The sequence below is a fragment of the Corvus cornix genome, chromosome 20 (genome assembly GCF_000738735.6).
Source record: "Corvus cornix cornix isolate S_Up_H32 chromosome 20, ASM73873v5, whole genome shotgun sequence".
NCBI lineage: Eukaryota > Metazoa > Chordata > Aves > Passeriformes > Corvidae > Corvus > Corvus cornix.
The window spans coordinates 2,926,717-2,950,377 of record NC_046349.1 but is presented as its reverse complement, the minus strand read 5'-3'; the positions used below and the strand labels follow the sequence as shown (position 1 = coordinate 2,950,377).

Genomic DNA, 23,661 nt, shown 5'->3' with positions numbered 1-23,661 from the left:
CCAGACTGGGGGGTGTAGCAGCAAACCTGTGTGCTGGATGGAAAGACTGACTGTGACTGGGGCTCAGATTCAGGGCAGGTGCTGGGGCTGCAAAAATCTCTCTGCAACCTGGGCTGTGTGCCCAGGCTGAAGCCACACACCCAAAGCAGCCTCCGGTGCTGCTATTCTGGCTGTGACAGAGGCCGTGCCACATCCAGCCTGGGCACAGCACTGCACAGCTGATCCTTAACTGCTCCCTGCCTCAGTTTCCCCTCGTCTCAGGAGGGTACAGCAGCCCCAAGTTACTCTGGAGTGTGAGAGGTGCTGAATGGGGAACACCAAACCCTGCAGCCACAGGTTCTGGCTCTCCAGGGTAGAAACCTCACTGCACTTTGGATGCCAGCAGCTAAATGGTTTTTCCTTAAGCTGGAGCGGCCCCAGGGTGTCCTATTCCCATCTCAGGCAGCCCGTGGTGGTGCTGCCAGGATGGAGGTGTGCTCCAGGCTGCCATCACCGTGTTGCACACAGCACCTTTGGGTGCTGACTGGGTAAAATGGCGTGCAGGAAACCCAGCAACCTCTCTGCTGAGAGATTATGAACCTGGCCTAGCCACAAAACAAACTCCCATGCCAAGGTGAGGAGTTCTGAGAGCAGAACCTGGAGGATCAAGCCCCGAGGTCCCTTCCCTTCCAGACTGGCTGTCTGGGAGAGGCTAAACCAGAGCTGAGTGAGAAGCTGGGATGTTCCAGCTGGAAAAGCCAGCGGCCACACACATCCCAAGCAGCAGCTCTGCTGGCATGGTGTGAGGAAGGAGCAGCAGGATTGAGTGCTCAGGTGCAGGAGGAACTGGCAGAGCTCTCATTCCTCAGCTCCCCACTGGAGCAGGCAGAGCAGGCTGGGAGAGCTGTGCTGCCTTCCCAAGCTGGAGTCTCTCACTCTGCCTTTGTACTCGCCTGACAATACAGGAGTAAAAATAACCAGGCTGCATTTGCAGAGAGATAAAAGTGAAGTTTGCCTTTTGTGTCTGTCCGGGCAGTGGGACAGCAGCACCAATGGAGCTGTGTGGACATGACACATGGGAATTTCTGACATATCTTTTCCCACTCTGACCTTGACAGACACAATAAAAAGGGGCTTTGCAGCACGCACAGAGCCACTCGGTCCTAGCACCAAGGTCAGTAATACAGAGCATGTCTGTGTGCACGCGTGTCCCCTGTACTAACCCGCTTCCCCCTTGCAGGGTGGCTGATCCCAGAGGACAGGGGCTGACTCTGGTGGCACAGGGGAGGGTGGGATAGACTTGGATCATAAGCATTTTTGCTGAGGACTGTGTGTTTTGCCAAGCTGTGGCTCCATTCGTGGTGGCTGCGGCGTTCCAGAGCTCTGCAGGGTGGCACTGCATTAGATGGATATTAGGAAGCACGGTCACAAAAGCGCTTTTCCAAGCAGCTGCCACGGCAGCCTTCTAGAAGGGTCTTCCCAGGGATAAGACATCCAGCCTTGCTTTTATCTTCCTGCAGTATTGGTCAGCAGAATAGCCCTGGGTCTTTGCAGAGGGTTTGTGTAGGGCACCAGGGCTTCAACAGGTCTGTAGAGCAGGGATAGGTTTTAGCTGAGTTTATCAAGGAAAGGGGTGTTACTGACAACCTCACCTAAAGTGGGAATGTAGATTTTGACACCAAAGCGATTCTGGCTCACCCAGCTGGGACTTCCATTGTGGGGATGACAGGAGCAGAAGGGAAAGTGTTCAGTAATTGTCTCATTAATATAATTTCTATCAGCTAGCAGTGTTGTCGCTGTCTTCTCTCGCTCCCTAAAATTAAAAGCTTGTTTGGTGCCCGTGTTGCTTTTGGTTCTCAACCCCATGGCGAGCAGTTTCCCCATGCACTGACTCCTTGTCCTTCCCTCCTGTCAGCGCTCAAGTGTCCTTCACTCTTCCTTCGCTGCTGCCAAATCTCCCTCCAGCCGGACAAGATGTCTATGCTGGACATGAGCGAATTTGGGGAGGCTGCTCCGTACCTCCGGAAAAGCTACACGGAGCAGCTGAAGCTGCAGACAATCCCGTTCGATGGTAAGAGCCCGAGGCTGCTCAGCACAGCCCTGTGTGTGTCCCCGGGCCAGCCCCTCTGCCATGGCTCTCTTAGGAGTCCTCCCTGCCCCTTTCCCTGTGCTGCTCCTCAAGGCATCACAGACAATGCAGAATTGCCCCAGCACCCTGGAGGGCAGGAAAATCTCAAAAGTGGGAAAAGCAGGTTTTGGAATTTCCCCTGGTTTGCTGAGGTGTGGGTGGAGGTGATCCTTCATCTCCCCCGACCCTGAGGGGCAGGGGGCTGAGGGAGATGGGCTGAGGGTCTGGTGTCAAAGCCTTCTGCAGCTTTGTTTCATTTCAGAGGTGTCCTCCCTGTCCCAGCCACCCCATTTTTCCACGGCTTCCTATGCTCAGGCTCCAGGGCCCAAGTTGCTCCTCTCAGTTGGGCAATCAAGGAGAATTTTGCTTCCTCACGCTGTCCTTTTCTCATGACGTTCTGAGTGCAGGCACACATGAAGCAGCAGAATCCTGTCAGGCTAGAAGTTGACTCCAGCAGAGTAAACAGCTGCCAAACACGACAAGGGCAAAGAAATCCCAGCTCCTATGACTAAGAACGTAGGAAGGAATCACTGTCCTTCCACATTATCAAACTGCATTTATGTGGCTTTCAGTTGACAATTTCAAATGGTCTCCTGCATTTCAACCTATATTATGTCTCCTTTCCTTTCCTTTCCATTTCTCCTACAGGAAAGAAGCGAGCTTGGATCCCGGACGAGAAAGAGGCCTATATTGAAGTGGAAATAAAAGAAAGCTCTGGTGGCAAAGTCACTGTGGAAACCAAAGATAAGGAAGTAAGCAAATACCTTTCCTTTTCTGAGGGAGAGCAAATGTGTGCAGAGGGGGGATACGTGTGACAAGATCACGTCTGAAGCCATGAGCTCTTGCTGATAGCCCTGTCCCGCTGATCAGTCGTGCCCCGGGGGGACACACACAGCAGTGTCAGCACACGTAGGCCAGTTGCTTGCCAAGAGTGGCCCCAGTTCAGCATCTCCCATCGAGGGGCTGCTGCCATAGCCGGGGTATCCTGCAGGACACACTGAGGGCACGGTGGGGCTGGCCCAGCACAGCTCCTGGATGGGGAAGCACCCCCCAGAACAGCCCTTTGTGATGCTGAACCAGTGCCTGGCTCATCCCGAGGGCTGAAACAACAGGTAAGGGGCCAATTGGCCAATTCCTGCTCGTTTTAGCCCGGATTTGCAGTGGGGTGAGCAGTTGGGAGGACAGGCTGTGTTGGGTGGTGAGGCTTTAACTTTCTGGCAGCGGGAGGGAGGCAAAGCAAGCAGGGACCAGCTGGTATTTGTCAAGATAATATTCAGTGCAATTAGCTGCAAATGATCTTAATTAACATTCCTTTCTTGGCTATGAGAGTCTCATGGCCCTGCAACTCCACTGCAGAGCAGAGACTCACACTGGTATGAAACTGGGGAAAAAAACCAAGGACCTCGCCAGGCAGTAGATGATAGACTTCATTATTTCTATTTCTTCTCTAGTCAGAATGGCACTAAGAAGGGTTCGTGCCTGCCAAATGTGAAAAAAAAAAAGATATGTAATTGTCTTTGAAAAGTGTCAAGGCTTTGAAAATATTTTTGTCTGAATTTTGGAAAGCAAGTAAAATTTATCATAGAGGAGTTATAAATTTTAAAAGTTAATTTTGATATTTAGAACACCTTCAGATTCCGAGAACAGTTTCCAAACCCTCTTTTGCTGTTACCTCTTGAAACTGTCTTTTTCATGATTTGTCATGGATTTACAAAATCAGAAACTATATCAGCTTTCCCTGGATCAGCATTTCCAGCAGAAAGTTTCAAGAGACATAAAGCCCACCCTTATCCTGTGTACCCTCCTGCTTTTGACACCTGATGCCTTATAACACCATGCACTTCACCCGTAAAAAAGATAAACCTCTGAAAGATTTCATTTAATCTTTATTAACAAGACCATTTGCTAAATCCAGCTTCTCCCATCCAGGCCAGATACGTAATGTGATCGTTTCCCCGTGCTTGGTCTCATGGGATTAAATAAATCCAGTTTTAAGTGATGGGGTACAGGCTTCAGCTGTTTGCCCAAATAACCAGGGATCTCTTGGAGCAAAAGGCTGCACTGCCACAGGCTTTTAGGCTGGGAAGAAGAGCACAGGATGGGGGTGTCAAACACATTGCAGGGGAACAACCTGGTGTCGCCCAGCTTGGACCTCCCCTGGCAGGCTCAGCCACAGCCCCTCTCGCTGAGGAGGGAACAAGCTGGGCTTGCTTGTCCCAGCTGGGCTTTGTGGCTGGGTGCTGGTGGGGCTGTCCTGGGCCTGTCACCCCAAAGCGGTGGGCAGCCCTGTCAGGATGACAGCAGGCACTGGGGCCAAGGTTGTCCCCAGCACGGGACTGTCAGGAGAACTGGGGTCCCTCTGACGTGTCCCCCCTCCTCTGACAGACGCGGGTGGTGAAGGAGGACGAGGTGCAGCCCATGAACCCCCCCAAGTTCGACATGATTGAGGACATGGCCATGCTGACACACCTCAACGAGGCCTCTGTGCTCTACAACCTGAAGCGCCGCTACTCCCACTGGATGATCTACGTAAGCCCGTGGCACGCGTGGGCTGGGGAGGTGAGGGGCCATTGGGACACCCCCTTCCCTCATCCACCCATTTTCCCCCCGCAGACCTACTCGGGGCTCTTCTGTGTCACCATCAACCCCTACAAGTGGCTGCCCGTGTACACGGCGCCCGTGGTGGCAGCCTACAAGGGCAAGCGGCGCACGGAGGCACCGCCGCACATCTACTCCATCGCCGACAACGCCTACAACGACATGCTGCGCAGTAAGCCCTGCCCTGGGGGACCCCAAACGGAGGAGTCCGGGCTCCTGGGACAGGGGTGGGGTGGGCAGCGCTGCCCTAATGCTGGCTCCTTCTCTTCCAGACCGTGAAAACCAGTCCATGCTCATCACGTAAGTGCCCCTCCATCCCCTCGCCCTGCCCAGCCCCGCTATGAGCAGTCGAGACCCCCGTGCCGCGCTCCCTGGATGGGCACCCTGTGCCCAGAGGAGCCCCCCCGGCAGTGTCCCGTCCCCCCCCATGCCGGCAGCTGTCACCCTTCCCGCCCAGGCTGCCGCCGCCACCGTGCCAGGTGACAAAGCCCGCGCGGGCCGGGCTCCCCCGCACCCCGACAGCTGCGGGAGCTGCCGTGGGGCGCCCCGAGCACCGGCACCCTCCCGGGAGCGAGGGGAAAGCAGAGATGGAGGCCAAGGCCAGAGGGAGATGGTGGCCGGAGGGGCGGCGGCGGGGGAGGAGGGTGACGTGGGAGGGTGGAGGCCAGGTTGATTTCAAGTGACATATAGATAAGGGCTATATAAAGGACTCTAAAGGACCCTTCTCCGCTGCCAGGAGCCACGGACATTTTTAGCCTCGGCCATGGCCTAATTAGGAAAGGCAGGGGCTGCGGAGAGATGCTTGGCGCGTGTCCGGTGGCGGCTCCGCTGCCCGCTGCCCCCGGCTCTTTGTGATCTGGGATTACAATGGAGAGCGGCTCACTAACTATAGGGATGAGCTCAGCGGGGCCCGCCAGCTCCCCGCAGCCCACAGCGGGCACGATCCACCTCGGCGCGGTGCCGCTGCCATCTCCGAGATGCCCCAGCAGAGCCGGGCGTGCTGAAAGCGCCCGAGCGGCCGCGGGCGAGGCCGGTCCCCGCTGACCCCGGACAGCTGCAGCCCCGCGGCCAGGGCTGGCCCGCCTCGATGGGCGCCTCGTGCCACGCCTGCAGTGGGCAGCTGAGCCCCCGCGGCACCTCCGGAAGCCGGGCAGAGCCCGGGCTGGCAGCCGGCAGGGACGCGGGGAGCCTGGAGCTGGGTGTCGCTCCAAAGGCAAGCCCTAAAGACAAGCACGTAGCCCGCCAGGCTGCGGGATTGAGAGCTCCAGCCTCTCCATCCCTCTGAGACTTCAGGGTGGCTGCGATGAGGTGTGCCTGTTCTTTGCCTCATGCCCTTGATCTGTGTATTTCTGTTACTCTAAGCGGAGAATCTGGTGCTGGTAAGACTGTAAACACCAAGCGGGTCATTCAGTACTTTGCCATTGTCGCAGCCTTGGGCGACACACCGGGCAAGAAAGTAGTAAGACCTTCTTTTGAAACAAGTTCTTGTTGTTTTCTTCCTTTCTTTCTTTGTTTAAAAGTTTTTTTCCCCTCCTTCCCCTTTCTTCTTCTTACTTTTTCTTCCCCAACTTTTTGTGTTTGGAAACTAGTTTTGGTCTGACCCGCCCAGGGCTTGGCTTTTCCCTGACTTTTGAACAAGCAAGGCTTGAAATTATTCTGCTCAAGGGGAAATGGATTTTCTTTTTTTATGTGGCTGCTCAATCCGTGCAGCCTGGAAGAGGTGTTCTTTAGTTGTTCTCCTTCTCTTCTCTTCCTCCTTCAACACCCCAGTGATGTTCTTAAGCAGCATTAAAGGGATGAAGTAAACCTTCCATTTCCCACCTTGCCTCTTTTAAGCCTTGCTTTTCAGCATTTTCTCCTTTTTTCCCCTCCATTTGTTAATTTTGACCCTTTTCTACCTTGTGCTTTTCTTGCTCTTGTTTTGATTCTTGCTTTTCTTTGGTGCTGGTTATTTTTGAGCTGCCCTTGCAATTGCTTATTTCTTCTGGATACCTTGAGGCTCCAGCCTGCTTTCCCCTCGTGGAAGCAAACTGGCTGCTTTAGGTATCTGACAAGCAACACTTCAGCATTATTTTCTTTCCCCTTCTTTGAGTTTGAATTTAACTGTTCTTGCTTTTTGATGCATTTCTTTATTTTTTTGAGCTAATCTATTTAACAACTTTTTGGCCTCTCCTATAAAGTTTAATCCTCCCAGGTTTTTTTTTTCTTGGACTTTTTTTGGCACTAAATGGTCATGCCCTGCTTTTCTGACCATGCTTCTTGTGGTTCTTGCCTGACTTTTCTGGATTTCTAAAGACAATTTTCTCTCCTTTCTCTAGGCAGCTCTTGCCACTAAAACTGGGGTAAGTGTTGTGGACTCTAATGCTGAGGACAGAGTTCTGCTGCACCACAGATCTATGACGGGGTGATGTGTGGGGCTTCTACCTTAGGTCTGGGAGCAGCACCTTGGCAGTGTTTAGTTCTCCACTTGGCTTTGTATCTCCCCTCTTCCCATAGTTGGAAGCTTTGCTGTTTCATCTCTTGGTGTCTTTCTGCCTTTCTGACTCCAACTTCTCCGTCAAGGGATAATTACTCCACAAACATTCATTCCTATCCAGTGTTTGCCTGGGGGTGGTGTGGGCTCCTCCAAAGGTGAGGTGAAGCCTCCACTCTCTGAAGATCCTCCTCAGCCTCAAAGCCCAGCTGAGGGTGGTGGTGCTGAGGGGCAGGAGAAGACCCTTTTTGCCACAGGCAGCCCTGTGCTCTGGCTGCAGATCAGTGCCCTGCTGGTGCCTGGACTTGCCACCCTCTGCAAAGCCCCAGACTGGCTCTGCCCACCACTGCAGGCAGCTGATGTCCTTGTCTGGGGGACATTTCTGAGGTGTTTGCTCCAAGGAAATCCAGCAAAGGTTCAGCCCCTGGGGCTCCCAACACATCCTTGGCCCTTGATTTCTCTGAGCCTTTAGCTGGTGCACACCCTTGGCTGGGGGATGTTTATCATCACATGAGTGACCACCTGGACAAACTCAGAGTGAGACAGCTCAGGGGCTGAATCCGTGGGTCTTGGGGCTGCCCTCACTGGATCTCACAGGCCAGGTAATTTTAGGTCAGGCTGAGTTTAAAGATAAGAGATCGAGGGATACTCAGGTGATAGTGTGTTGGTAACTGTGTGATTCACAGCTGCTCCCTGTCTCTCTTGCCCTTCACACACCTGGAGCTGCAGAGCTGGGGAGCAGTTGTGGTTCCAGCATTGGAAAGAGAGGGTGGCTCGGGGTGGGCAGAGCCCAGAGTTGGTGTTCCCCACCTAAGGAAAGCCCTGTGGATTGTCATGTGTCAGAGCACAGGCAAAAACTCCCGTGAAAAATCCTGCAGGTGCCTGTGCCACCAAACTCTATTGCTGATGTCAAACCCCACCGTCCTTCATGTGGTTTGGCACCAGTCTCTTGCTGCTCTCCTCAAATCCCTGTCCTGCTTTACCTGCATTAGACAGAGGCTGTCTCTTTATCTTTGAGCAGAGAAACACATGGAAAAACAAGGTTAGGAGAGGATTAATCTTAGGGCTTGCTCAGGAGAGCTCCAGTATTCCCAGCAGATCATGCCAGCTGGGACCTGTGGTGTATTCCCATCACACTGGGACCCTGCCATGCATGTTGTTGGTGTAGGGACCTCTTGTTTCACAATATGCTGTTGGTGTGAGCTGTCCTAGACATTTGGTTTGCTGGAAGAGGAAATGCCTGATGTCAGAGAGCCTGAAATGATTCAGACTGTTGTGGTGACAACACGAGCTTGCTCTTGGTTTGCATAATGTAGCTCCTAAGAGAGGACTTCTGTGTGCAGAGGGGACAGCAGCCTGGGTCTCCAGAGGGACCAGTTTAGGCAAGGAGAAGCCCACAGAGAGCACTGCTGCAAACCCCAGCTCTGCTGATCCCTGAACTGAGCTGCATTGCCTGGGCAGGCCAGGAGGTGCCTCAAGGACAGCTAAGGAGTGCAGCAAGGAGCCCCTGGCACTGCCCGAGTTCTTGGTGACTGATCCCCTCTGGCTGTGTGGGACCTCACACATCCTTTGGTTTTGTTTTCCAGGGCACCCTCGAGGATCAAATCATCGAGGCTAACCCAGCCATGGAAGCTTTTGGCAATGCCAAAACCATAAGAAACGACAACTCCTCGCGTTTTGTGAGTGCCTCAGCAGGACGGGGAGCTGTGGGTGTTTGTGTGGGCTGGAGGCACGGCGAGTGGCACTGTGGGTTCGTGCAGTGTGAGCCACGGGCACGTAGCAGGGATCTGCTTCCTAGTGGGAATGCACTGCCAGGGCCAAGTTTTTTCTAGTTACATCAGTGCAGTAAATGGTGGCCAGCACGAATGGCCCTGGTGTCACAGCCTGTGGCTGGAGAGACATCCCTGGCAGGACCCGAGCTGAGAGGGACAGTGAGCACAGCCCAGAGTGCTCTGGAACAGATGAGTGTGTCCCTTCCAAGATGCAGCATTGTTTTTGCTAAGCCCAGCCTGGCTCTGCTGTGGCTGCAGAGCTCCTGTGCCTTGGAGGGGAGGGAGGCACTGCTAGGGGAGACCCTGAGCCCAGCACAGAGCAGGGGCTGTGGGCAGGCTCAGTGTCACAGCGCCCTGCAGAAGTGCTTCGTGGTAAGAATAGGCCTGAGGACAGGCATTTATCTGCTGTCAGTGAAATTTCTGCCTGCCTGGTATTTAAACCCCTGGGCAATGCTGTTTGAGCTTCTGCAGGTTACAAACCAGAGAACTTCACCCCTTTACAGAGCCCAGTAACTTGCCTGGCATCAGCAGAAGCGCAAGAAGCAGGAAATTAATTCAGTTTCTAGGGCCTGTTCAGAATTGTACCTATGTAGCCAAGCCCACACTTACCTCCCGTGTGTGTTTTCAGGGCAAGTTCATCCGGATCCACTTTGGTCCCTCAGGGAAACTGGCCTCTGCAGACATTGACATCTGTGAGTAGCTGCACTGGGGAGGGAATTCATCCCACTATTTGGGCTCAGCTCTGGGAAGGAACAAGCCCTCCTCTGACCCCCTCTGCCCTATTTCATTCTAGATCTTCTGGAAAAATCCAGAGTGATTTTCCAGCAACCCAAAGAGCGAAGCTACCACATCTACTACCAAATCCTCTCTGGGAAGAAACCAGAGCTGCAAGGTAAGGCAGCCAAAGATGCAGACAGCCCTTAGAGCAGGATGGCCTGAGAACAACCCCAGAGAGCTCTGCTGTCAGCTTTGGCATCCACAGGAATTAGCAAAGCCAGCTCACCATGCAGGTTCTGCCCTTCAATGCTTTGCTAGCTACACAGGATCATAGGATTGGGGCATAATTCAGGCTGGAAGGGATTTCAAGAGGCCATCTAGCCCAGCCTCCGTTATCCTCACAGGCTGAGAAGTCAGACTAAAGCCCTTTCTGCCACTGTGTAGGAGCAGAGGTCACTCAGGATCTTTTTGCAAGGTGGGAGTGAGCTTTGCAAAGCTGCCTTGCACAGTCCTCATGGGGTGGTGGGTACAGCACTGACCTCAGCGTGTGCAGGCTGGAGATTCACTCATTTTGGGATAGAGGGAAGTGTTTTGCAGCCTCCTCCAAACTCGTTCAGCCTCCCTAGTGAGATGACGTGTTTCAGGTGAGCTTGGGAACAGCTGCACAGCTCTCTCAGGGCCTTGGAGTAGATCCCCAGGACATCCCCCCCACCTGATTCGAGTTTGTGCTGGGGCAGCTCTGTGCTCTGAGCAGCCTCCCGGTGCCACATCACACTCAGGAAGCCTTTCCCCACGCAGAAGGATGGCTGGCACAGCCCCCTGGGGTGGTCAGCTCTTGGCTGTGGGCTCCTGAGCTTGGTGCTGAACAGCACCTTATTAGGCAGGTCTGAGAGAGCAGTAATCTTATCTGGAGTCACAAGGGCATGGTGGCCACTTCTAAATCAGTCTGCAGCCAGGCCATTTCCCAAGATAGCAAGCAGGAGGCAAGCACAGAAGAGGTGGACCCATGTGGGACCTGCCTGTGCTGGAAGAGGCCATTCCTCCCCCAGCTGGTGCCCTTTCGTTGAGGCTGGGGAAGCCTTCCTGCTGCCATCTGTGTGCAGGGATGTCCCTGCCAGGCTGGCCTAACCCTCTGCATGTCACCCCCCAACAGATATGCTGCTGCTGTCCCTCAACCCCTACGACTACCACTTCTGCTCCCAGGGGGTGACAACAGTGGACAACCTGGATGATGGCGAGGAGCTCATGGCCACGGATGTACGTGCACAGCCCGGGGGCCTGGGGAGGGCACAGCCTCCTTCTGGGCAGCTCTGGGGATGTGTCCTGGCTTTTGGTGTGTCCCTCTTTAAATCAGCTGGGAATTCCCTCTGGTTTGTTGGCGGTTGTAGTGAGCCTACAAGAAGGGGCAGAGTGACTCTGGTCTCCACCAACAGCCTCATCCAGGCAGGGAAGGGAGGGTAATTCCCTGCATCAGGAAGGGCCTGTGGCACGTGAGCACTTCCCATAGTGCCCATGAGAAAGAAGATCACAGAGTCATTAAATCTGGAAAAGACCCCTAAGATCACCAAGCCCAACCTGTGCCTGATCCCCACTGTGTCCCCACCCAGAGCACTGAGTGCCACTCCAGTCCTTCCTTGGACACCTCCAGGGATGGGGACTCCAAACCTCCCTGGGCAGCCTCTTCCAATGCCTGACCACCCTTTCTGGGAAGAAATCCTTCCTGATGTCCAACCTGAGCCTCCCCTGGCACAGCTTGAGGTTGTTTCCTCCCATCCTGTCCCTGTTCCCTGGGAGCAGAGCCCGACCCCACGTGGCTGTACCCTCCTGTCAGGGAGCTGTAGAGATTGGTCAGGTCTCCTCCTGAGCCCTCAGCTTGGGAAACCTCCTGCTTGTGCATGCTAGGCTATTCCTTTTGCTTTCAAATAGGTCTTGTGGGAGCTGGAGCCACATTCAAACCCCACAGACAGGTTTCCTTGGTTAGGTGCTCACCAGACAGAGCACCCTGCCCAGCCCCAGGCCAGGGAGAGCACCTTAGGAGATGGTGGGAGAAGGAACCAGCCCTCACCTCAGCGTGGTGAATTTGTTCTATCTCTACTGCTTTGTGTCTCCTCAGCACGCCATGGACATCCTGGGCTTCAGCAATGACGAGAAATATGGCTGCTATAAAATAGTGGGGGCCATCATGCACTTTGGGAACATGAAGTTCAAGCAAAAGCAGCGGGAGGAGCAGGCAGAGGCTGATGGCACTGAAAGTGAGTTGGGCTCTGTGCTCCAGACCTGCCCAGCCTGGCTGGGTGCCCACGTTCCTGCAAGGCCAAGCTGGGGTAGCTCCCCATGCCTGGCCTGTGGAGGTCAGTGACCCTGATCCCAAACACCCACACGGTCTTAGGCCCTGCTGGGGGTGCACAAAGGGCTTGTCCTTGGGCAGGAATATTTAGGACAGTCTCTCTGCAAGATGGGCTCGTCTGCATCAGACTTATGTCAGCAGCATCACAGGGTGTCACACCCTGGCTGGGCTTCATCTTGTGCAGTCTCCTCCTGCTCCTCATCTCCTGCACTTCACTGGACACCATTCCAGGCAGGGCATCCACAGAGGGTGAGCCAGGCCGTGAGCACGACCTGCTCAGCTCACAGCCTCCTGAAGAGCAGCTAGAGTAGGACACAGTCACTACTTTTCTAGGTTTGTTGCTCAGGAAAATCCAATGAAAAGCACAGATCTAAGATCAGTCAGGCTGCAGAGCAAACCTGAAGGGACAGGGTGACTTTCCAGCATGTGCAAGGGTGAGAGAGGGGAGCTCTAGCCCTTACTTGGAAGGCTTGAGCAGGGATCCAGCAGAAATGACTACCTGGATCAGTCTGTGTCATGTTAACATTCATGAAGGAAAAGTTCTCTTTGCCTCAGGAATGGCAGCACAGGCATTAGCTGCTACCTGGCAGTTAATGAAGGTTTTGATCTGGCAGTGATTTCCCTACAGAGGTGTTTTTCTAGCTACAGTCTGCTATTAAGAGTTTATGAAAGACAATCACCTCTCTTCTGGTCACTTAAAATTCACTGCATGGAAATTCAAACTTCCACTGGAAAATGCATCAAGATTCCCAGACCAAGAAGACTAAAACCTGATAAGCACTTGATAAGGTGCAGCAGGTATCCAAGCAGTAACTTCTCAGGCAGGAGGTTCAGACTTTAAAGCATCATAGACTATCAAAGATGGAAAATCACATTAGACACTGGAGGAGACTCTGGAGCAGGTGGAAAAACCAGTGTGGTTAGCACTGATCATCATAAGAGCTGGTCACTTTTTATTTTGGTTCCTTTTTCCCTTCCCAGACCTCCCTCCTGCCTTTGTGCTCCTCATTCCTTTGTGCTGCTTTCCAGGTGCTGACAAAGCTGCCTATCTCATGGGGATCAGCTCAGCTGACCTCATCAAGGGGCTGCTCCATCCTCGTGTCAAAGTGGGCAACGAGTACGTGACCAAAGGTCAGAACGTGGAGCAGGTGAGTGTGACAGGACAACAGGACACGTGTCCCCTGCTCGGGGGTGCTCAGGCCCACCACCCACTGTGCTCTGCACAGCACCACTGGTGCCTCAGTTCACTCTCTTGGGTGTAGGAAGAGACTCCAGAGGAGCAGGAGAAGGTGTATCTGCAGTTCTTGGCTTTCAGCAGCAGGGAAAGTGGGTAGCAGAGCTGGCTGATAGCTTTGCACATTAACCAAGGCTGGAGATTCAGTGCAGTGCCTTTGAAATGTGTGCTGGATCCCAGCCAGAGGAGCTCCAGGCTCTATGGATCTGCTTCAGAGACAGTCACACTCCTGCGAAGAGTTCAGCCCTTAAAAGTAAAAAACTCATCTGAACACTCATCTGAACTGGGAGACTCAAATGCACCAAAAATGTATCCTGTCAGATTCCAGCCACACCCCAGTTAGGAACCCAGACCTGGCCTGGGTCCTGCAAGCCAGCCCTCAAGTACAGTTCAAGAGGACCTCAGGAGCTGGTGTCTTATCCAAAGTGGGCTGTAGGCTCCTGCCAGGCACAAGGCTTCTGAAAATACCCCTTTAAACTGAATTTATGTCCTAAGACCTTGGAGGCAAGATAGGCTAGGTAGGCAGGAACACACTTGTGAGGAATGTAAAACTAATTTTGGAGCTTGTACTGTAACCATGAACTTCTTGGATCAGTCTGTGTGCCAGGAGGAGCTCTCTCTCAGCCTCTGGCTCCTGCAGGAGCCAGGAGAAGCTCACTGTGTGCTCTGGGGTTTGCCTTGGCAGGTGGTCTACGCTGTGGGGGCCCTGGCTAAAGCCACCTACGATCGCATGTTCAAGTGGTTGGTGACCCGCATCAACAAGACCCTGGACACCAAGCTGGCCAGGCAGTTCTTCATCGGGGTACTGGACATTGCAGGCTTCGAGATCTTTGAGGTGAGTTCTGCAGGCCCCTGCAGTGGGTTCAGGGGAGTGTTGTAGGGACAACTCAGTCCCCTGGTGTTTGGGAGCTCTATCTCCTCTAAGAAACTGCTGGCCTTGATGAGGAAATGAGCTCTTGTCTGATGTTTCTGGAGCAAATGGGCAGCTCTCAGGGAATGATTTAACACTGCTGTGGGCACCTCTCCAGTGAGTGCTGGCTACCTGCTCTGGTAGCAACACAGCTGAGCATGGCAGGGATCACCCCTCACACCCAGACAAAGCACAGGAGTGAATCCCTTCGCTTCTGGAGCTCCTCCTTCTGACCCAGGTCTGCTTTGTTCTTGCAGTTCAACAGCTTCGAGCAGCTGTGCATCAACTTCACCAATGAGAAACTGCAACAGTTCTTCAACCACCACATGTTTGTCCTGGAGCAGGAGGAGTACAAGAAGGAAGGCATCGAATGGGTCTTCATTGACTTTGGCCTGGACCTGCAGGCCTGCATCGACCTGATTGAGAAGGTAAAGTGTGAGGCAGGGCACAGGGCTGGTACTGCTGGGGGATGGTTTGTTTGCAGAGGCTGCAGCAGTAAGAGGTGCTCTGCTACCAAAATTAAATGATTCCCTCCCCAGTCAGTGGCAAGTGCCCAGCTTTATTTTCCCCACACTTACAGTTCAGAGCTTCCAGCCCACTGAGACCTTTTTGACACAAATTTTGACTTTATGAAAACATGGAAATTCTGTTCCTACCCACTGGTGAGCCACAAAACCTGGTGCAGCCTTTTCCTCCAGAGAGCAATCATCTCTTCCCCTTTTCTCCTACCCACTTGCCCCTCAGTGCCTCTTACTTGAAAATATTTCCACCATTGCATGAAGGAAACTTTCTTTTTTTTTGAAATGGAGCAATCCTGGAGAGGATCCCTCCTTCTCAACAATCTGTTGGACCAGGGCAGGCTCCTAGCTCCCATGGCTTGCAGGGCTGGCCAGTCCCACATGGGCCTGGGAGGTCAGATACAGCCTGGAATATGCCAGTGACAGCTTGGCCCTATGGCCAATGTCTTGCACCTGGATTAGGATGGGATCTCCCAGGTCAAGCCTGTGCTCATTGGCACAGAGAATCCCATTTTGGGATGGGACGTGGCAATGCTGAGCACAGTCCTCTTTATCCCCCCCTCTCCCTGCAGCCCCTGGGAATCCTGTCCATCCTGGAAGAGGAGTGCATGTTCCCCAAAGCCACTGACATGACCTTCAAGTCCAAGCTCTACGACAACCACATCGGGAAGTCGCCCAACTTCCAGAAGCCGCGGCCGGATAAGAAGCGGAAATACGAGGCCCACTTTGAGGTGGTGCACTACGCTGGTGTGGTACGTCCCTGGCAGCTCTTCCCAGCATCCACACCTTCCCCTGGCGGGGACAGGGCTGTCCTGACCTTTCCTCTCTGGGGACAGGTGCCGTACAACATCGTGGGGTGGCTGGACAAGAACAAGGACCCCCTGAACGAGACAGTGGTGTCCGTCTTCCAGAAATCCCAGAACAAGCTCCTGGCCTCTCTGTATGAGAACTATGTGGGCTCTGCTTCAGGTGAGGAACACCCTCACCCCGTTTTTAGCCTCAGTCTCTCCCCTCCTCTCCTCCATGCCCAGCTGTTGGTGCAGCATCCCTGTCCCTGGCAGCCCAGGCAAAGGGAAAATCCACATTGATCCCTAAAATCCTGCCTGGCCTGAGTAGGTGGGTGCTGGTCTGAGGGCTTGTAGGGCTGTTGTGGTGGCCCTGTGACTTTGTGGGTGAAGGGGTGTCTTGCTACCAGGAGCTGAGAAGCAACACCCAGAGCTGGGTACTGTGGGAGGTGTTTTTGGTGGTCAGTGCCTTTGTTCTGCAGCAGGGCACAACCACCTATGCTTTAGAAACAGCAAGGGCTGTGAGAATTTTAGAGGTGTTTGGGGGTGCCTCTGAGTCCCTCAAGCCAGGCAGATGTTTTGCTGATGTAAATAATCGACATTTCAACCCCACAGAGGAGCCTCACAAGCCAGGGACCAAGGAGAAACGTAAAAAGGCAGCTTCTTTCCAAACAGTGTCACAGCTGCACAAGGTAAGAGCCAGCCCCTCATGCAGGGCTATGAGGGAAGCATGCTCTGAGGGTCCCACTGGCAGTCCCACTTCCCTGCCAAGCTTCTTGGCTTCTTGCACCTCCTGGGGCCTGAGGGACCAGCAGAGCTCCTGAAGGAGCACCAGAGCTCCTGAAGGACCACCACTAAGCCAAAGCCCCCAGCTCCCTCTCATTCCTGGGCAAGGGGCCTGTGCCTGGCAGAGTCTACCCCTGTCCCCATGCTCCTAGGGCAGGACATGAGGCTCCAGGGTCCCTTGGAGCTGGGCTCGTGCTGCTCCTGCCCACGTGACGCTTGCAGCAGCTCCTCCGCCTTTGAGAGAGCGGCAGTTAAGACTTGTAGTGATGTTTAGATAATTAATTACATGAACATCACTTTAAGTCTGTGCTACTTCTCTCCTCATTCCTGTCAGCGGGAAGGACAAGCTTTGGGCAGAAGAAAATGGAGGAGGATCTTGCAGGTCTCTGAGCAGGCAGCTCCCTGTCCTGGGGGGTGACATGACCCATTTTACAGCTCAGGATGTCACACAGCTCCATCCCATGCTCAGCACAGGAGTTACTTGTCCAACCCAGAGCTCAACCAACTGGAAAGCAGCACAGAGGGATGTGTCCTGCCATCACAGCCTCTTGGTGACAGGGCAGTGGACATGGCCCTGAGGCTGCCAGAGCTCCGGGAGTGTTTGGACAATGCTCCCAGGCACTGTTGGGGTGTCTGTGCAGGGCCAGGAGCTGGACCTGGATGATCCTTGTGGATCCCTTCCAACTCAGAACATTCTGTGATTCTGTGCTGGGGTGCTTGAAGAGGGCAGCTCTGTGGCAGAGCTCCTGCTCAGGGAGAAGTGTGACTTTCCTCCTTCTGGACAAGTCTCAGGCCTTGGGGAAAGGTGCCTGCGGTGAGGAGTTGCCCCATGGTGATGTGGAGCTGTGGGAAGGTGTTCCCTTCCCTGAACTGGTCCTGGATAGGCTGAGCCTGTAAAAGCAGGGAAAGGGAGCTGGAAAGATCAAGGATGCAGATGCCTTTCCCACGAGCAAAGGCAGGGCTGAGCCTTGGAGAGACAAGGAGGTGCAGTCTGGATCAGCAGGGCCCTCTGGCACGGCCAAAGGGGGTGAAGCGCTGTGGAGGTGCAGGGAAATGCTGCATGTCCTAGCATCCTCTGCCTGCAGGCAGTGTGGACACCAGCACTGGAATTGCAGGGCGCTGAGCACAGAGCTCTGTACCAGGAATATGCTCAGTCCTGTGTCCCTGGCTCTCCTCTGCAGCAAAACTTTCCCTACAAGTACTTGGGAAGCATCAGGCACAGCAAACCCCTCTGGCACAGCAAAACCTGCCGGTGCCATTTGGCCTGTCTGCCAGCCCTGTGCCCTCTGCCATGGCTCCCACCCTGGCACTGATCCTGCCCTGGGGCTGGAGATGTCCACTGGCAGGACAGCAAGAGGAAATTTCCCCTTTCTCATGCCATAAGGGGCTCTCAGGGTCTGCTCCCTCCCTGCCTGTGTGGGGGAAGGGGCTGGAGAGAAAGAGAAGTGTTGTAGGGAAGCAGAGCTGTCCTCTCAGCCCCTCACCCTCTGTGTCTGCCCTGCAGGAGAACCTCAACAAGCTGATGACCAACCTGCGCTCCACCCAGCCCCACTTCGTCCGCTGCATCATCCCCAACGAGACAAAGACCCCAGGTATGGGAGAGCTGAGGCAGCAGCCTGGCAGTGCCCTTGGGGACAGCCACATATGGGAGCTGGCAGGCATTCTTGCACCCACCCTCTCCCCAACCCTCTTCATGCTGCCACCGAGCCCTGACCCCATCTCAGTGTTGAAACTCCTGCAAGCCAGGCCAATCTCTACTGGGGATAATGAGCTTTGCCACGCTCCCATTTTGGCTGTGCACTTGGCACTTGTATAACAGCAGCTGTGGATGAGTCTTTGTAGTGGTTTGGTCCAAAATACTCATTACTGTTTATCTGCTGTGAGATAAGAATTAGGAGAAATGCAAAACAGGCACCAAACTTGAAAGAATATAAAGAAGTTTATTAACAGACCTAAAAGAAGAAAAAAAAAAATTATGCCACCTTCAGAACTCTCCTCCTCCCCCCACCTTCCTCCCTTCTCCCACTGACAATGGAAAAAGACGACCCTTAAGATGTTCGGTCTGTTTGCCACTTCCATAATAACCTTGGTCAGTCCATTTAGAAAGAGAAGCCTCTTCTTGCTCATGCTATGAAAACATTATCACAACGAGACAGCCTCCCACTTCCAAATATTGTGCAGTCCATTTAGGAAGAGGAGTCTCTCTGCCTGCGTGTGAGTCCCTTCCCCCGACTTGCAGCTTTTGCCGCAACTGCTTTCGAGGGTCCGCTCTTGAAGTTTTTTGGGGTACAATTTTAAGGTTGAGCCGTTCAGAAACAAAAACAGAGGCCCTTCTCCTTCCCTGGGAGCAAAGGGTCTTCATCATCTTCATCTTTAGGACTATCTCTGGGAGCATCTCTAGGAACTGAGGTTTTCTCCTTTCCCATTTGGAGCAAAAGTCCTCATCTGGTTCATCTCTAGGGACTGAGGTTTTCTCCTTTCCCATTTGGAGCAAAAGTCCTCATCTGGTTCATCTCTCCCTGTCCAAACTTCTCATGAAATTACAGCTGCGCCAGCATCTGCCTATCTCAGCGCAGGTGCTTTTGCTCACGAGTTGAACACTCCACCCCCCATATCTTCATGAAATTACAACAGGATACTCTGATATATCATAGCTTCACAACAGACTTTCAGCTTTAAGCATCTCCTCTCTCTCTTCCCTCAGGTTTTCAGCTCTTCACAGCAATAGAAAGGGTTAATCTCACCTCGGCCTTGCAGCTTTGCAGCTGGAATGTTGAATTTTTCTTATCGCAGTGGAGAGGGGGGAGAGCCGAGCCGCTCCGGCTGCCCACGGCAAGGCAGTGGGGGGGGGTTCCACGGCTGGAACAGGTCCATGGCTTCAGGATGGCCGTGGCCCGGCCCGGCCTGGCCCAAGCAGGGCCTGGCCGGGCCCGCTGGCCCCCACACGGGGCCCGCAGCCACCTGTCCCAGCGCCGGAAACGAGAGAGAGCTTGGAGGGGGAGTTTGCCTATTCTTAAATGTGGATCACAGAGGTGGTCACAACTTTAAGTGGCTTAGAGAGTTGTCCATATTCAAACCGGCCAGCTGATAGGTTCTATCAGTTCCCAGAGGAAACTGTAAGCACCCCTTAGCAAGGACGTCCCTTCCGGGACTATGCTTGCTAACCTATGACAGTCTTTCAGGCTGAGTTCCACCATCCAAGGCCCAGGCTGCAGCACTGATGCTCAGCACAGACCTGCAGGACAGGCTGACACCTGTGTTCAAACCACGGGATGTTCCCAGGGTTCAGGCCCAGGCTACAGCTCCATTTCCTCTGCCTTGATGGGCTGAGCATCAGCTCCATGTCTGTCCTCCCCCACAGGAGCCATGGATTCCTTCCTGGTGCTGCACCAGCTGCGCTGTAACGGTGTCCTGGAAGGGATCCGCATCTGCCGCAAGGGATTCCCCAACAGGATCCTCTACGCAGACTTCAAGCAGCGGTAACGCCTCCTTTTTCCTTTTCAGCAACCCACACATGTTTTGAGGGCAGACAGGCTTGTCCTGGCTCCAGCCTGTTCCCCCACATACCCCCAAGTGCCTGTCCAGTTTGGGATAGCTTTGCTGCTGGCTCTGGGGTGCCAGCCATGGAGAGTTTGGGATGAGATCTTCACGTTTGAGGTGCTGAATGCAGGGCTGGTGCAGGGGGATGGTGGCAAGGCTCAAGCCCTCAGATCCGGGCTCAGATTTCTCTCTGCCCTTGGGATGGATCCTTGGGGCTCTCCAGCTGGTCCCACCCATGCTGTTTAGCCCAGGTCTAGTGAGGCCAGTGGCCTCCTTGCACAGCCCCCCTGATGTTCAGGGACTAAATTCTGGCAGGGTTCCTTGGTGCCTGCAATCCTGTGCTCTGGAGCAACTGGTTCACGCACAGCTTCAGCCTGTGGTGCAGCCACATGGCTCCAGTGGGAACTGGCATGACTGGGGTTCTGGGATGATGGTGGTGCTGCAATCCTCCTGCATGGTCTCCCTCTGCTTTTTCCCCACAGCTACCGTATCCTCAATCCAGCAGCCATTCCAGAAGACAAGTTTGTGGACAGCAGGAAGGCCACAGAGAAGCTGCTGAGCTCCCTGGACCTGGACCATGCACAGTACAAGTTTGGTCACACCAAGGTTAGAGCGGGCAGCTGGCCCTTGGGAGGGATGAATTGTCCCTCCTGTTGCTCTCCATGCCTGTGTCTGCCTGGCCACAGCCCTGCTGTAGCCCTGCACTCTGCAGGGTGTGTGTGGCCCTTGAAGGAACTCAAGCTGGGAAGAGAAAGAACAGCTCTGAGCAGGTCACTGCTGCCTGACCTTGTCCCACCCACCACAGCAGCTTGTCCCTGCCAGGCAGCACGATGTGCTCAGGGCAGGAGATCTGGTGCCAGGTGCCTGTGCTGTGCGTGGGTGCACCTCCAGCTCTCCCTGGCGGGCTGTATTACCCCTGAGCCCTCTGTCCTTCTGCTGGTGACTCTGCTCTCTTGCCCACAGGTGTTTTTCAAGGCTGGTTTGCTGGGCTTGCTGGAGGAGATGCGAGATGAGCGTCTGGCCAAGGTCCTGACAATGCTCCAGGCCAGGATCCGTGGGTACCTCATGCGTTTGGAGTACCAGAAGATCATCAGCAGGAGGTAGAGTTGTGGGGGCAAAAGGCAGAACTTTGTGTCTCCTTGTCTCTTGTGCACATGTCAGTGGGTTTGACCTGTGGGACTTGCCTGTGTCTGGCAGGGGTTGGTCCTGAGGGATGGAGGCAGACCTGGAAGAGATGGCCCTGGTAGGAAGGATCTAGGTGTGGGGAGCCTCTGGTTTCCTCTGGAAGATTCAGAGGGAGGCAGAGTGAGGAGAGCTGAAATCCAGGCCACCCCACCAATCCCAGCAGGGCCAGTACAGTGTGCAGACAATGTGCCACTCATTCACCATTGTGCCATTTGTCTGGCTGGTGGAGAATGGAGCCGTGTCCAGGCCTGCAGAAGCCAAGATGGGACATGGGGAATGTACACCCTTGGTGATGCTGTGCTTGTATTCCCTCAGGGAAGCCCTCTACACCATCCAGTGGAACATCCGGGCCTTCAATGCTGTCAAGAACTGGTCCTGGATGAAGCTGTTCTTCAAGATCAAGCCTTTACTCAAGTCTGCTCAGACTGAGAAGGAAATGTCCAACCTGAAGGAGGAATTCCAGAAGCTGAAGGAGGCTCTGGAGAAGTCTGAGGCAAAGAGGAAGGAGCTGGAAGAGAAGCAGGTCTCCATGATCCAGGAGAAGAATGACCTGGCTCTCCAGCTGCAGGCAGTAAGTGCTTCACCCTCTCTCTGGAAGTGTAAAAACAGTGCAGGGCCCATGGGTCGAAGAAGGAGCAGAATGTCCTGGAGCCCTCCTTCAGCCTCTTGCAGTTCTGAGGCTCCGTCATTGCCACAGTCAGTCTGAAACACAACCTAAGGCTGTGCAGAGCTGAAGTACCATCACATCCTGGGGCTGTCACAGGGATTTGTGAGCCCCTGGCTCTGGGAAGGGTGTTCTCCTCGCAACGGGGTGGGAGGGAATGGCAATGTTTGCTTGCCAAATTTTGTGCTGCTTTTTGTGCCAGCGTGTCCTTCCTCTGGAAAGACGGAGTTGCTCTTTGGCCCTGGTTGGTGTGAGTGGTTGTCCTGCACACCTTGATTACGGGCAGTGACTGGAGCTGTAGTTTTTGTACACCTGAGCACCTTGGGTTTGCTCTGTCCCTTCCACAAGGAGAAGACCAGGGCTGTGAGCAGAGTCTTGGGGTAGAGGGTGAGCCCTGGCTCTCCTGTGCCTCTCCCAGGAGCAAGACAACCTGGCAGATGCAGAAGAACGCTGTGACCTGCTCATCAAGTCCAAGATCCAGCTGGAGGCCAAGGTGAAGGAGCTGATGGAGCGTGTGGAGGATGAGGAGGAGATGAACTCGGAGCTCACTGCCAAGAAACGCAAGCTGGAGGATGAGTGTGCAGAGCTGAAGAAGGACATCGATGACCTGGAGATCACGCTGGCCAAGGTGGAGAAGGAGAAACACGCCACGGAGAACAAGGTAACCGACCTCCCTGCAGCACCCAGCCTCACTGCCCTGGGGCCTCAGTGCTTGTGGGGACACCAGAGAAACATCTGGGATAAGGCTGCTGGTGTGGGGGTGCTGGGGCAGGGCAGAGGGAAGAGGGGAGTGAGAGAGGGCAGAACCTTCCATGTCCTGCCTCATTGCCCAGAGGGGTATGGGCAAATGGTTCTGTGCTGTGGCAAGTGATTTGGAGCATGGAAAACCCCTGGTGGGACCAGCCTGGCCAAGGGGAGAGGGGCTGGCTGCCGTTGGGGTGCCAAGCTGCTGCTGCCCGTGGATGGACTCCAGCCTTGCAAGCATCAGACTGCTGGAGTAGCTTTGCACCTCCTCCCTCTGAGAAGATTCTCTCTATGTTTGTCCTCGCTGATCCAGGTTAAAAACCTGATTGAGGAGATGGCTGCTCTGGATGAGATCATTGCCAAGCTGACGAAGGAGAAGAAAGCCCTGCAAGAGGCCCATCAGCAAGCCCTGGATGACCTGCAGGCTGAGGAAGACAAGGTCAACACACTGACCAAAGCCAAGGTCAAACTGGAGCAGCAAGTGGATGATGTGAGTCACGGGCCAGTGAGAATAAAGCAAGAGAGGTTTGAGTCATATCTCCAGGAGAGCCCAAAGGCTGTCCCTGAGTGGGATCTGGAGTGTGGGATTGTTACCAGATCCCTGTTTAATGTGGCCAGTTGATGCATAATCCCACTGACAAACTACCCCTGAAACAAGAGGTGGTCTAGAGCCCCTCCTGGAGAGCAGTCCTGGGCTGAGGGAATGGGACTGGAGACCAGCTGGGAAACACCTCTGGCTCCCAGGGCTGGGTGAAGTTCCCACATGGGTAGTGGACATGGGTAAGGGTGGGGCTGCAGAGGGTCCTTTCCCTCCCTACCCCACCTCCCTTCACTGTCCAGCTGGAAAGCTCTCTTGAACAAGAAAAGAAGATCCGCATGGACCTGGAGAGAGCAAAGAGGAAGCTTGAAGGAGACCTGAAGCTGTCACAAGAGTCTGTAATGGATCTGGAGAATGACAAACAGCAGCTGGATGAGAAGCTCAAGAAGTGAGTGCGTGACACCTGCCTGGGCTCTGGGCTTGCTCTGCACCTCTAAATTTAGTGGATGTGTGGCCTCTGCAGGGGCTGCTGGGCTGTGGCTCTGGGCACTGCTGTGTGACCAGTCCAGGCACGATGAGGGCTGGGTTTTCCTGGGCATTTTGCAGAGAGGCTGAGGAGCTTGTGACAGACTCACAGACCAGGGCACGATGGACCTTCCTTTGGGCATGGGGTTGGAGAGGAGGGGCTTGCCTGGCAGGATCCAACACTGCTGGGGCCTCAGCTGCAAGTACAGACTTCAGTC

At 54.2% G+C, this 23,661-nt stretch overlaps 1 protein-coding gene across 2 annotated transcripts in view; it reads left to right on the top strand.

Moving 5' to 3' along the window:
* Positions 1 to 1,875: 1,875 nt before the first annotated feature.
* The window catches only part of MYH7B (myosin heavy chain 7B), a 28,954-nt gene continuing 7,168 nt past the window's right edge, over positions 1,876 to 23,661 (top strand). The window contains exons 1-26 of one of the 2 annotated variants that reach the window (XM_039563274.1): positions 1,876 to 2,050; positions 2,756 to 2,859; positions 4,493 to 4,636; positions 4,721 to 4,877; positions 4,978 to 5,005; positions 6,068 to 6,164; positions 7,024 to 7,047; positions 8,765 to 8,857; positions 9,579 to 9,642; positions 9,744 to 9,842; positions 10,821 to 10,924; positions 11,781 to 11,919; positions 13,044 to 13,162; positions 13,934 to 14,083; positions 14,416 to 14,586; positions 15,249 to 15,428; positions 15,513 to 15,645; positions 16,077 to 16,153; positions 17,752 to 17,839; positions 19,609 to 19,726; positions 20,270 to 20,393; positions 20,751 to 20,887; positions 21,288 to 21,543; positions 22,055 to 22,297; positions 22,694 to 22,870; positions 23,221 to 23,366. In XM_039563274.1, coding sequence (XP_039419208.1) covers positions 1,954 to 2,050; positions 2,756 to 2,859; positions 4,493 to 4,636; positions 4,721 to 4,877; positions 4,978 to 5,005; positions 6,068 to 6,164; positions 7,024 to 7,047; positions 8,765 to 8,857; positions 9,579 to 9,642; positions 9,744 to 9,842; positions 10,821 to 10,924; positions 11,781 to 11,919; positions 13,044 to 13,162; positions 13,934 to 14,083; positions 14,416 to 14,586; positions 15,249 to 15,428; positions 15,513 to 15,645; positions 16,077 to 16,153; positions 17,752 to 17,839; positions 19,609 to 19,726; positions 20,270 to 20,393; positions 20,751 to 20,887; positions 21,288 to 21,543; positions 22,055 to 22,297; positions 22,694 to 22,870; positions 23,221 to 23,366 — 3,269 coding nt within the window. In that variant the 5' untranslated portion in view covers positions 1,876 to 1,953. Of the gene's footprint in view, positions 2,051 to 2,755; positions 2,860 to 4,492; positions 4,637 to 4,720; positions 4,878 to 4,977; positions 5,006 to 6,067; positions 6,165 to 7,023; positions 7,048 to 8,764; positions 8,858 to 9,578; positions 9,643 to 9,743; positions 9,843 to 10,820; positions 10,925 to 11,780; positions 11,920 to 13,043; positions 13,163 to 13,933; positions 14,084 to 14,415; positions 14,587 to 15,248; positions 15,429 to 15,512; positions 15,646 to 16,076; positions 16,154 to 17,751; positions 17,840 to 19,608; positions 19,727 to 20,269; positions 20,394 to 20,750; positions 20,888 to 21,287; positions 21,544 to 22,054; positions 22,298 to 22,693; positions 22,871 to 23,220; positions 23,367 to 23,661 lie in introns of those variants that run through there. The other variant, XM_039563275.1, reaches the window with a different exon arrangement.